General features: G+C 39.9%; 1 protein-coding gene across 1 annotated transcript in view; it reads right to left on the reverse strand.

The window, feature by feature from the left end:
• Positions 1-14137, reverse strand: part of LOC125241786 (glucose transporter type 1) — an 84075-nt gene that overhangs the window by 11747 nt on the left and 58191 nt on the right. Inside the window, exons 5-8 of the mRNA XM_048150412.1 lie at positions 5704-5799; positions 2765-2925; positions 1698-1822; positions 665-835 (exon numbers count right to left, since the gene is read on the reverse strand). Of these exons, the coding sequence (XP_048006369.1) occupies positions 665-835; positions 1698-1822; positions 2765-2925; positions 5704-5799 (553 nt within the window). The remainder of the gene's footprint in view (positions 1-664; positions 836-1697; positions 1823-2764; positions 2926-5703; positions 5800-14137) is intronic.

The raw sequence follows: 14137 nt of genomic DNA on the forward strand, positions 1-14137 counted from the left end.
GTAGACTTATCCAGATATAGGCCACAGGAAGAAATATAAGTCTGCTCAACTGAACCACCATCGCCATCGTCCGTGCCAAGGATTTGCTCGGTGCCAAGCACTTAGGAGAACATTAGACCGACGGTTTTTTCCAGCTGGTTCACGGTAAAGAGACAGCAATAGACATCACGGATTAGGACAACTTATCAAGGTGGATAGGCCCCTTGTCGTTCGCACTACTCACCCAAACATGTAGAGGACAATAGACTGATCAAAGAGGCTCATTATTAGCACTTACTAAGGATAGGCCAGCCATCGTCCGTGCCAAGGATCTGCTCGATGCCCAGCACCTGGAAGAGCAGCAGGCTGACGGTCACGGCGAGCTGGTTCCCGGTGCCGAAACCACCTCGTAGATTCAGGGCAGCGATCTCGAATAGCCATCGACAACTGTATGCCTAGGTGAGGATACGGCAATATTAGATAAACTCACCAAGGAGAATAGGCCAGCCATCGTCCGTGCCAAGGATCTGCTCGATGCCCAGCACCTGGGAGAGCAGCAGGCCGACGGTCACGGCAAGCTGGTTCACGGTGCCGAGGCCACCTCGCAGATTCAGGGGAGCGATCTCGAATAGCCATCGACAACTGTATGCCTAGGTGAGGATACGGCAATATTAGATAAACTCACCAAGGAGAATAGGCCAGCCATCGTCCGTGCCAAGGATCTGCTCGATGCCCAGCACCTGGGAGAGCAGCAGGCCGACGGTCACGGCGAGCTGGTTCACGGTGCCGAGGCCACCTCGCAGATTCAGGGGAGCGATCTCGGATATGTACATTGGCACAAGGGAAGTGTTTAGTCCTGTTGAGAGATTAGAGTTTTGAATGAATTCTTGGTTAGGTTAGAAAAAAAATTACTGACGGTGATGTCAAAAAAGTGATTATGAACTTAAATCCCGGTAAACATAAGTCAGCAGTTCTTCAGACGTTCTTCAATCAACACGTAATTTACCGATCCATCTGTTCTTGAGCAAGTAACTTGTAAATTTATTAGACTACAGGCACAGTATAATAAAGAGTACTATCGTACTGCCACAGGTCAGCATGACTTGGGATCTCATTAGTAAATCCATACCTGAAGTCACGTTAGATGCATGGAGTCAAACTAGACTGAAACTTGTCAGTAGAAAAGGGTGGAAATTCAAAGTTTCCGTAGGCAGTCCACTCTTCGCGTCTTTATATTTTATATATGTCGCACTTCATGACTGACGAAATATGTGCTAAAATAAGGCTGGTTTTAGTATCACGCGGACTGACCGCGCGGAGCTATCCACAACTACTACTACACTGACTAACATGTATTAAGTTCAGGAAGCGTTTTAGAATAAAGCGGACGGGTCCGCGCGGACGACAATTTCAACTTAATATAAATTGGTCGCGCGGTTCGGTCCACGTGACACAAAAACCAGCTAAAGGGACACTAGCGATCAAATATGTGTATGAAAGAGGCGCGTCCTAGCATACAGTCTAATCTCGTGTAGGTGAACGCGTACCATGCTTGTATTGAGTGAAATATAACAGGTCGACTCTTCGCGTTTTTGACAGGCGGTAACTGTGAGGTAACACACCCTCTTGTGTGGGCAGCACTTTCAGCGGGGAGCGGGAGTGGCCATACTGTACGATAGTACTCTTTATTATACTGTGCTAAAGGGCAGAGAACTGACCACAGTTGACTCCGATGATGAACCTTCCGAAGAAAAGCATCTCGTAGCAGTGTGAGATCTTGGTGAAGCCCATGAGACTGGCGCCGCTGATGCCTAGGATGTTGTTGAGGAGCAGGCCGCCCTTCCTGTGAAAATATATTTTATGTCAGAACTTAATAGCGATGATGCTGCAGTAAATACCTTGAGCGTCACTGAAATGTCTTAAGCCACAACTGGATGAGATTAGCCCGGGGCCGGGAGAAGTGGCGTAATAGAAGAGAGCCTTATGTTCAGCAGTGGGCGATATAGGGCTGATATGATGATTATGATGATGAAATGTCTTAGAGGATCAACATATGGCTTGGCAAAAAAAGAGTAGAATTGAAACTTTTTTTTTTATCATAGCAACACTTACGATGTGTCAAAATAGTAGCCACATGCAAAGCGGTTTACATAGACAGTGATGCCCATATTATTGTCTAGTCTTTTTTGCCAGGATGTCATGATAATGACCACACCGATAAAAATTGCAACTCTCCATAAGTCCATACAAACTTCCACCCCCCATTTTAGAGAAGTGGGGGTTAGAAAGACACAAAAAGTAGCCTATGTCACTCTCCAACTTTTCAACTATCTCCACTTAAATCAAATCACGTCAATTCGTCGCTCCGTTTTCCCGTGAAAAACGGACAAACAAACAGACACACACACTTTCCAATTTATAATATTAGTATGGATATGCTGACAGCGATGTGGGTTTTGACCATTTTTCTAAAAGTGTGTGTACTGAACAATCTACCTTCCACAGCGATTCACAAACCATGCCGGCCGAAAATCCACCTTAAAACGCTGACCGCGAAGTAGTATTCATAACCGCCTGTCAGTCACTGACTATTGCTTAACCCTATGTCGATATTTACAAGAATGTGCCAAAAGACCGACGTACCTTCTATAGCGTTTAGCGTCCATGCTGGGCGATAAACCCCCTAGCATGCCGTTGCTGACATTGCTGACCGCCATATAGTAGACCAGAGATTTGACCGACTCGTGCAATATCTGTAAGAAACATTCTAAATTGAACAACATACCGTCCAAAGCGATTCGCAATCATGCCACCAGAGAACCCGCCTAGCATGCCGCCGATGGCGAAAATGCTGACCGCTATAGAGTAGAGCCGCTTGACCGTCTCCTCGGTGATGTCTCGCCCGTAGCGATCTTTGTAAACGTCTTTCATGAAGTTTTCGATATTCTGGAACAAAATAAACGCTGATATAAATTATATTTAAAACATAGAGAGAAAGATCAAGTTGTATTTTAACGCCGAATGTGGAATTGAAAAATTTCGAGCAAGTGAAAGGATGATATAGTTGAACTACGAGTAAGCGAGTGGTTCGGTAAGTACGAATTGAACTTGCGACTTTTTTAGCACTTGTAAATTGAAATAGATTTTACAAGAGTGTAACACAAAACTTTTCCGGCACTTTATCGACAAAACAGGCAAAAAATGCGTTTATCACTGCTTCTTCAGTAGTTCCAACAGGTGGTAAATCATTTTTTTACTGATTCACCTATCAATTTATCAATTTTAAAACATTAATGTGTCTTTATTCAAGGTCAAAATAAATTATTCACTAGTGGATAAAATGCGAACCGCTGGTATTAAAGGACAAAACACGTGTTTCCGAGCTAGTGAGGGGAAAACTATATTTTAAACATAGAGAGAAAGAGTCAGATACATAGGAGCAAGTTTCTCCTGGTCAGTCATGAAGACATTAATGAAAAAAACTTTGATAATGATGATATCCTGTCCACCGATTTCAGTCACAGACACTGTGTTAAGGATATCACAGACAATTTTAACGAAGGCGGATAGAGTATCCTGCTGTGTACTTTTATGTAAGCACTAGCTTTTGCCCGCGGCTTCGTTCGCGTTAGAAAGAGACAAAAGTAGTCTATATCACTCTCCATTCCTTCAACTACCTCCACTTAAAAAATCACGTCAATTCGTCGCTCCGTTTTGCCGTGAAAGACGGACAAACAGACACACGCACTTTCCCATTTATAAAATTAGTATGGATTTAAAAAACGTTAGCAAATAATTTGTACATTTTCGGGTAGTTACAACATTTTTCGGTTAACCAAGCAAACACAAAAACTAAGGGGGTCTGTCACTGACTTACCTGTCTTCAACCTTCTTATTTGGTCGTGTAATGTTTTTATTTATACTCAACTAGCATAAGAAAATTTTAGAGGGTAGATTTTCTTAACATTGATTTAAATATGTGGCTCATAACTTCAAACTCGGGTAAATCCATTCTGCTTTATGGTTAATTCTTTTTCAGATTATTTATATTTTTAATATTTTTATACATCAATAAAAATAAAGCAAAATGGATTTACCCGAGTTTTAAGTTAAGCGCATAGATTTATATATTATTAAGCTAGATTAAGTTGTTAGGCCAAAAAGTGTGTCCACATGAGAGGGTAAAGTTGGGGCTGGTGTCCCTCTCGCACTTATTGGTCATGACTTTTAGAAAATAAATTATAATTTTCTCATTCAATATCCACGCTGGTGTCCCTCTCGCACTTATTGCCACTGTCAAAATTATTTGAATGACGTCATCACTGTCATTCTTTGGGGATACCAGTCAATATTCAAAGTTACTACCAAATCTACTAATACCGAATTAAAAGTTTTTTTTTAATTGCGCAAATATTTGGTTTCATGGCTTCATAATAATGACTTACCAATTCGTTATAAGGTATTAATATCCTTGCCTCGATATAATACAAAAATAATTTAAGAAGTTTATAAACTTAGTTATCATACAGGTAAAAATACTACTACTATAGTAATCTCTTTAACACTGGTCACACTTGCGAGAGGGACACCAGCCCCAACTTTGACCCTTTCATGTGGACACACTTTTACTAGTTAAGTCTGATAAGAACGCCTTTCTGCACCGGTGATAAAGTTCAATTTAGTGTGGCAAAAAAGTGTGAGCTCAGTCCCTATTGAAAGTCCATGGTTAAGCGACACATATCTAAAGATACAGATTATAGCTTGGCTGTTTCACTCTTTGACGTGCCTTTATTGTTCAGGGGCCCATTTCTCAAAACTGAAAGTTACAAGTTACAAGCGGAAGTCTCTTTCCAACTTGTCATATTAGACATTGACAACCACTTGAGGAATGTCCCCTCGTCTGCCTGCTCATTATACGCGATTTAATCCGTTTCCATAGTTTTATTTCATGAGTAACTATCGCGGTAACCGAAGACATAGACATAGACATAGAAAATTTTTATTCAACATCACATGAAAATGTTACAAACAATGAAGTGTTTTACATTTGGATTTGATAAAGTAAAAAAAACTTAAATCTAGATTAAGCATCTAAGAAAATGAGTTATACAGGTGAGATTAAAATATTCATGTGCGTTAAATAGGAGCTTGCCTCAGCATAATGTTGCAGCATGCTAACTACAACGCTGGTTTTCAGGCAGACCCTTGATATATTGTCACCTTACAGCTGTTAGTCGAAAACCGATTGGCTTGAAAATTGTGCTGAATGTGGAGTTGTGTGTAAATAAAGAAATAGTAGAATGGCATTTTGGAGTAGTGTTCGCAATAATATAATATATATAGTCACAAGATCGGAGTACGTGTAGGAAATAAATATAAAAGACAATATAACCTCTGTTGACTTAGAAATAAGTCCTTTTGAAAAGACACTCCTCACTTGTAAATTGTAGCTTGTAGCTTCGAGAAATGGGCCCCAGTGGAAATGGGACAGTTCGCGCACTTGTAATACAAGGCTTGTACCTTTCGAGAAACGGGCCCCTGGAGCCCCTTCTCGAAAGGTACAATTATAGTACAATCCTTGTATTACAAGTGCGCGAAGTGTCAAATCGTATGGGTTGTCATGGAAACACACTTGTAATACAAGGCTTGTACCTTTCGAGAAACGGGCCACAGGTCGCCGTCATTGACATCGAAAATGAGGATAATATTTTCAACGTGACTTACCCGGCCAGGAGCGTTGATGACGCCAGTGTTGTATCCGAACTGGAGCATGCCGAGCACGGCGGCCAAGATGGCGTAGGAAAGGAAGAAAGTCAAACCCTGCAACAAAAGTATCAAATCAAATCAAGAGTGAACTGGGTGCGTAGCCGAATGGCACAAACGCTCACGAAACGAAACGCTTGTAGATATCTATCCCTATCGCTCTTGCGTATTGGTACGACAGAGCCGGACTACGTTTCGTTTTCGTTTGGCGTCGGAGAAATGCCATTCGGCTACGGGGCCAGGCATCTTCTGGGCGAGTTCACTCCATCGTGCCGCATCGCATCGTAAGGAAAGTAATATTTAAAAAAAAAACTTATAGAAAAAAAATGGCAGACGGCCCGAACTAGGTAATATGCAGACATTAAACGTCGATACGAACTTATCCCAAAGTTTCATCTTTGAAAATTTGAGGAAGGTCGGGCGGCTCTGGGTTAGTCCATATTGTGTATGATTTAACAATCACATAATATGTAAATAATGTTAGAACGTGCACGTGTTTATATGTATAACATGTTTGACGATGAAAACGCAACTGGGCCATTTTTTCAAAGTTGTCCCCACCACTTTTTTTGGATTTGGAAATTTTTATGCGGTTTCCACTCAGAATCGCGAGCTCTTTCAATCCTTATAGGAGAAAAAAAGTGTCCCGAGGTTTTTTCCCATTCCGTTACCATTTTTGAAAACATTTTGTATGGCGGTAACGGAAGGGGAGGTTTTAAAAATGTATGAAAATCTATGGACATTTTTTTTCTCCTATCAGGATCGAAAGACCTCGCGATTCTGAGTATGAATCGTGTTAAAAATACTCATGTTATGAAAAAAGTGGGGTGGACAACTTTGAAAAAAAAATGGCCCAACTAAGTTATTAAAATAGTTGTAGATATATTGTGAGTTATAAATTCGCACTTAAAAGTTTTTGTAAAAAACTCGTACACTAAACTAGTCAATATACTTAGGAAAGCTCGTAAATGCCAATTTTGCTGACAAAGAAATAAGGAAAACGGTAAACAATTACAGTCACAGACACCTACAAAAGGAGATGCGTTATTGGCTTTATATCGAGATGCTCAAGATAAGAAAGAAAATTTGGAAGTCGTATCGCGGTATTCTCGAGCGATCGTTTATGCGACAGAGTTTAGCTATGAGACTAAAATAGGCTACTTGACCCTTTTTTAAAGTCTGTCTTATACGATTAAGTACTGTCCAATCAACCGAAATAAAATATGACCATATTTTATTATGTCTTAAAAACAGCAAAAAATTTTTTTAAAGTATACTTTTACGTAATCAGGCGAAAACAACACAGTCATGTTAATTTATAGATTATGTAATTCTATTCGAAAACAACATTTTCTGACTTTTTAAGTATGAAGGCATAAAGTTCAATATGTCAGTGATTGTTTTGACATGCAGTAAGGTTCGAATTCGATAACGTCACTACATCGCTGACAGCGTTTTCAATGGCCAAAATAAATAAAAAATTACACACATTTTTAATCGAAAATACGTAGTCATCATACACTTTTAATACTTAATATCTATAAATATTGTTTTTTTATGTCAAATACTACAGAAGACAATCATTTATTGGGCCAAATTCGATATGAGTCTAGTAGCTTATATGAACCTAAAAAACGCGCAGTCAAATACGAGTACTCTCAACCATATTAAGTGGTGGATAAAACTAATGGTTGAAACACAGGTCGTTCTTTAAAGCCTTGGTTACGTACACAAACATTTACTGTGCGTACCGTGGTGACCATGTGCAGATGACCATAGAGTTATTACATACTTTTTGACGATTCTTTTTCTCCTTTTGAACAGACCCGGTCGAAGGCTAGAAAATAAGGAAAAACTAATAAGTCTAAATAGGGATAACGACTACATAAAAAATGGCATTCTGTTTAGTCCGTCAGTTAGATCGTCCAAAAATACTGAACAACATATTTATCGCTTTTTCTAATTGATGAAAAAATACAAAGATATAGAACATCAAAGTTCCGGAGTGGGGGCTTGTGACGTCACTTCTAAGTAAAAATTGTACCTAGGCGTGACGTCGCGCGAAACTTCAACGCACTGTACCGTCGTAATTTTTCGTTTACGAGAAAAAAGAAAAAATACGTGTCTAAAATTCTTTGATAATCTAACTGACGGACTAATTAGCTTTTTTTAGTCGTCTCGCCTATTGTGGCTGAAAAGCTGGCGATTTTCTCGCACAACGTTGCATTGCGATACAGCGAGGAAATATCACTAGGATTCTTGGAGGCTCAAGGGCCAATTTTAGATTTAAGAAAGTTATTTGAATAAATAAATAAATATTATAGGACATTCTTAGGTCGTTAGTCCACTATCATATGTTTATCATAGAAATATGATCAGGCAAAACCTAAAAGGATTTTTCAAAATTCACCTAAGGGGGTGAAATGGGGGTCAAAAGTTTGTATGGGGAAACAAGATTAGATTAGCACGCGGGCGAAGCCGCGGGAAAAGCTAGCCTTAATATAAATAATAAGAAAGAGGACATTGTAACGTTCCAGAACGAAATATTAACATTACGTCTTATTGGGAAAGTGCATTTTAATCTTGTCTATAAAAGCATCTTAGATATTCAAATTGAATTTCTTTTAGCAAAACCACGAGGAATAAATATTATTTAAAAGAACGGCTTTAAAGGAAATGATATTAAATAGTTGTGCTTGCTCTAAACTAAATATGCTTTAATGTCAAATACTGAGATCTCTGAAGTATCTTCCCGGCATCTCAAAGAAGAGATATTTGCCTATGTTTATGAAAATATTTACTTATCAAATTATTATTATTATATGTATAGGTATAGCAAAACTATGAAGCAATCATCATTCCCTTGCCCTTTTCCCATTATTTGGGGTCGGCGCAGCAGATCATCTTCCTCCATTTCTCTCTATCAGCCGTCATTTCCATACTAATACCTTTCACTCTCATATCGTTGTTCACACATTCCATCCATCTTTTCTTAGGCCTTCCACTACCATTGTATCCATCCACTTTCATATTTACTACTCGTTTTATAACATTGCTTTCATCCCTCCGCATTACATGCCCATACCATGCTAATTTACTTCCTCTCAATTTCTCTGTCACTGGCGCTACTTTCAGGCTTCCTCTTATATACTCATTCCGAATCCTATCCAGTCTTGTCACACCACACATCCATCGCAACATTCTCATTTCATTCACATGCAGTCTTCTCTCATCATTCGTCTTGGTGGCCCAGCACTCACTACCATACAGGACGACAGGTCGGATAACTGATTTATAAATTTTCCCCTTCAGCCTGAGAGGCATTCGGGGATCGCAGGTTGTGCCTGTAACCTGTCGCCATTTCATCCATCCTGCGTTAATCCTGTGCTGAACTGCTCTGTCGATCTCGCCATCTCCCTGAATGAGGAAACTATGAAGCAAGAGATAAATATTTTATCTACATCCACATCATAAGTCCTATACACTTACTTGTGTATACAAAATATGCATTTAATTATTTTAGTGGTTGTACATTTTTCAATTTGTCATTCATCGTTAATTCGCTTCTACTCATTTCCTCAAAGGTTGACTGGAAGAGATCCCATTAAGGGATAAGTCCGCCTACATTGTATATTACTGACTCTGTAACTGTGTCTCTTTTGTTTCCTTTGTGTACAATAAAGCTTATACTTACCAGCAGCGGCTGGTCCATACAAGCCGATTCCCGCCGGCTTGCCTAAAATTGATTACTATTAAAGTCTAGCAGAAATTTTCACCAGCCGCCACTGATACTTACATACATGCATACATACACTTAATAGGAGCGTTAAGCAAATAGCCTATATGCCTCTTAACACTTTCGAAACCGGGCTCTACGCGGCGCTACGACATTTTCACTACATACTGGGAAACCCATATAATCGGCTACGCTTCTACGAGCGGTGTGCCCGACAGTCGGGTTCTTGGTAGCGAAAGTGTTAACATCATCGTAATTTTCATTACTCTAAAAATGAAAATAAGGTACAGCGGGGAAAATCTCGACTGGGGAGCAAATGCAACTGATTCATTTTCTAAATGTTTTACAATGTTTGCATTATCAAATTGAGTGTCCGATGGTTATATGGCACGCGAGCTCAGTAGATACATGTGGAACTCAACTTAATAGTGTAATAATGGAAAAAATGGATCAGTTATAATTGTCCGTCAGTCGATATTTGCCCCGCTGTACCTTAATTTATATAGGTAAAAGTAGCTGAACTACTGTTGATCATTTTGATGAGTACAAGCTACAGTTTAATTTTTTTATTTTTTTTTTTTGTTTTACACCCGGGTAGAACCAAATAGAACGCTATCCGAGCTTTAATATTAAAGGATTATAAGAGCTTTGGAATACCTAACATCATGTTAGGCTACAGCAAATCCATATACAGTGTGCACGCTTAGGCCTGATTTACGCCGTGTCTTGCGTGGGCGACGGTCGCGCGATGGTCGCGCGACGGCGATGCGACGCATACGAAATCAAACCTTATCGATATGGAAGTATGAGACGCGACGGCGACGGTCGCGCGACGATCGCCCACGCAAGAGTCGCAAGACACGGCGTTAGACGGGATGCGAACTCGCATGCAATTTTAGTTACATTGCGGGCTGTTGAGGTTGCATACAATTTTGCACAGCCATCAAATACCGTAATGTAATAAAACTCGTATGCGAGTTCTTGTACCGTCTAAATGGGCCATAAGCCACTGGTCCCGCCGAGAGCTAGTAGACTATGAACTATCGGCTACAAAAACGAACAAAAAATAGTCGCTCCCGTATAAATAAAATAAATTCCATTACATAGTTAGTTACATACACGACGACCTAATAAAAGCGTGTTAAAAAGAGACGCGATGATAGCGCGGGCGAGTTATAGTTCGTAGCCGAGCTATGAGGTACAAATCGCTCGCTCATAATTTACTCGCTTTTGGTGCTAAGACCAAGGTTTTAGTGCTAAGAACCCATACTGTACAATGTCAGTCTGACTCCTTTTGAGTCCAGCCAGGCAAATATGGTCGCGCGATAAATGATAAAACATCAGGCCGTCACTGTCGAACTTACAAATAGTGCGACCAAACGACCATGCTTGCCTGCCTGGTTTTGTGCGATTTGGATCTCTGAGCCAAAATAGTATTAGTAAAAGTTATTAATTTTTTTTATGTCCTATTACCAATGGTGGATAAAGCACATCCCTCGGGCCATGTCTAGTCCGCGAAAGGATTGTTTCCGGCCCGCCGCTGGTCCTTGAAAATTGTGTGTGATATGGCCAGCACGGTAGTTAACATGCATTTTTGGTGTAAATCTGGTCCGCCTCTAAAATTCCTTTATATATTGGCTCCCAATGAAAAAGTTTGCCCACCAATGTCCTGTACTAACCACCTTTAACACCGTGTGAAACGTGTGATAAGTATACATGCACTAAGGTCGAGTAAGCGATAAACTATCTGGGGACACGTCGAGCAAAAAAGGGCACGGCCGTACCATCCTTTTCTCGAAGCATTTCAGGTCGACTATTTTCTACCTCACATACAAACAGAAATGTCGAAACATCGTCAGTAAAGTATCAGATATTTCGAGCCTTTCCCAGCAAAAATCCCCAATAAATTGTGAGGACGCTTTGACAGGTGATTCGTATATTCAAAACTCGTTTACATGGTATGCGACAAAGGGACACCTTTTGACTAAACTTCGGCACATTTTATAGTTACGGTTCCCCCAAACATATCGACGTGGAATCAGCTGTCAGCGACAAAACTCGCTCGGTAGTATCTATGAACATGCGTACGGATGCGTTCAGTAAAATAAACAAGACAGAACGGAATATTAAATAAATATAATAATTGATTAATGGGCCAAGGTAGCGACCGAATGGGCGCCACAAATTACCAGAGGCCGAGGTAGACCAAAGATGAGATGGCGGAAAGACCTGGGCTCATTTTGTGGCGGCTGGCGAGAGCATGCACAGAGCCGTGACGAGTGGCGGAAAACAGGGGAGGCCTTTGCCCAGCAGTGGATGTTAGTGGATCAGAATTGGATTTAGATACAAGAAATAAGTTCATCTATTTGTATGTCAGCCGAGCGTGTCAGATTTTGTACTGATTGTTACTTACCTGTGATTTTAAATATGTCTCAGGCACTTGAGTGTTCATAATTTTTGTGTTGTTGCAATTAAATATCACGTAACGATACATATTTAATGTTTTTGTTGACTTCAACTTACAAAAATTGACGCCCGAGAACTGCAACCTGTGATTACAGACGGACAACTCAGTGGATTTACCACGGATTTACTTGAGTTCATTTGACACGCTAAGTAGCTACTTTGCTTGATCTATGGTATACAGGTATATGAATATGACATCTGTGGCCAGAACCTATCTGCACTAGTATTGACGAGCATTGCGCCCGGAAATGAATGAGAAATTCCAAAATCCCTACATCAAAGGTTTCAATTTCGTTGTACGCTTCCTTTGGACCTGCATATGGACTTGAATTTCGAAATGAAACTTGGAACAGAACCGCATCCCTTTGATGGATGGAATACGAAACGTTGTATTTTGTACGAGTTCCGCTGAGTGAAGACCAGTGGCTGCGATGATTTTAATACGTTGGAGCCGCCTGGTGGAGGAAATTGAAAGTAATTTTTGATTCTATGAAATGTTTTATAAATAAATAAAATAAATATTTATAAAGAAATATTATAGGACATTCTTACACAGATTGACTGAGTCCCACGGTAAGCTCAAGAAGGCTTGTGTTGTGGGTACTCAGACAACGATATACATAATATACAAATATTATATACATAGAAAACATCCATGACTCAGGAACAAATATCTGTGCTCATCACACAAATAAATGCCCTTAGCGGGATTCGAACCCGGGACCGCGGCTTAGCAGGCAGGGTCACTACGCGCTAGGCCAGACCGGTCGTCAAATGATGTTTGGGCACTGCTGACTTTTTTCATACAGCATACCTATTTGTACGTACATGTTATAGTCTACTAAAGTCTACGTAAGGCTTGCTTGAGTGAAGACATGTTGCCTGATGGAGTAAACGGAAAATGCATGTAATTTTTGATGCTAGGAAATGTTTAGGGACACTGTTGGCTTTTTTCATGCAACATACATAAGTGTGTGCAATTATAAGATCTACTATAATTAAAAAATTGGACATTCTTACACAGATTGACTGGGTCTCACGGTAAACTCAAGTAGGCCTGTGTTTCGGGTACTTGGACAACGATATACATTCATCTCCAACATTATTTTGCCTATATGACATTCATCCCTCCTCATTACATGACCGAACCACGCCAACCTGCCACTCCTCATCTTTTCCGTTATAGGCGCAACTTTCAAACTTCCCCTAATATACTCATTCCTGATCCGATCCATTCTGGTCACTCCACACATCCATCTCAACATTCTCATTTCCGATACGTGCACTCTCCTTTCATCCTCCACCTTTGTCGCCCAGCATTCAGATCCATACAATACAACAGGCCTACAGACAGGACAACGACATACATAATTATATGTATACTTAGGTACATATAAACTGAGAGGTTCACTTTATTAGCGAAAGGTTGCCTATAGGCTACTTGACCTTTTTTTAAAGTCTGTCTTATAGGATTAAGTACTGTCCAATTAACCGAAATAAAATATCATCATATTTTATTATGACATTTATGACTTAAAAACAGCAAAAAATATTTTTAAAGTATATACTTTTACGTAATCAGGCGAAAACAACACAGTCATGTTAATCTATAGATGATCTGTGTATCAGGTCATTCTATTCGAAAACAACATTTTCTGACTTTTTAAGTATGAAGGCATAAAGTTCAATAATGTCAGTGATTGTTTTGACATGCATTAAGGTTCGAATTCGATGACGTCACTACATTGCTGACAGCGTTTTCGGTGACCAAAATAAATAAAAAATTACACTTTTTTTAATCGAAAATACTTACGTAGTCATCATACACGTTTAATACGCAAAATCTATAAATATTGTTATTTTATGTCAAATACTACAGAAGACAATCATTTATTGGGCCAAATTCGATATGAGTCCAGTAGCCTATTCTGGGATACACTGGGACCGGATGCGCTTTGATTATCCTAGTAAAGGAATAACGAAACAAAGAATTTCAGACTATAGCCTTTGGAAAGAAAGCATTTCTAACGGAAAAAGTAAGTGCCTGTTGCAATGCAATCTTAATACGACAAAAAGAAATAACGAAAATAAAACGCTCACGAAACGAAGCGCTAGTAGATATCTATCTCTATCGCGCTTGCGTATTGGCGTATTGGCGCGACAGAGCCAGCGGCGTATCGCTTTCGTTTGGCG

Source organism: Leguminivora glycinivorella, chromosome Z (genome assembly GCF_023078275.1).
Source record: "Leguminivora glycinivorella isolate SPB_JAAS2020 chromosome Z, LegGlyc_1.1, whole genome shotgun sequence".
Taxonomy (NCBI): Eukaryota; Metazoa; Arthropoda; class Insecta; order Lepidoptera; family Tortricidae; genus Leguminivora; species Leguminivora glycinivorella.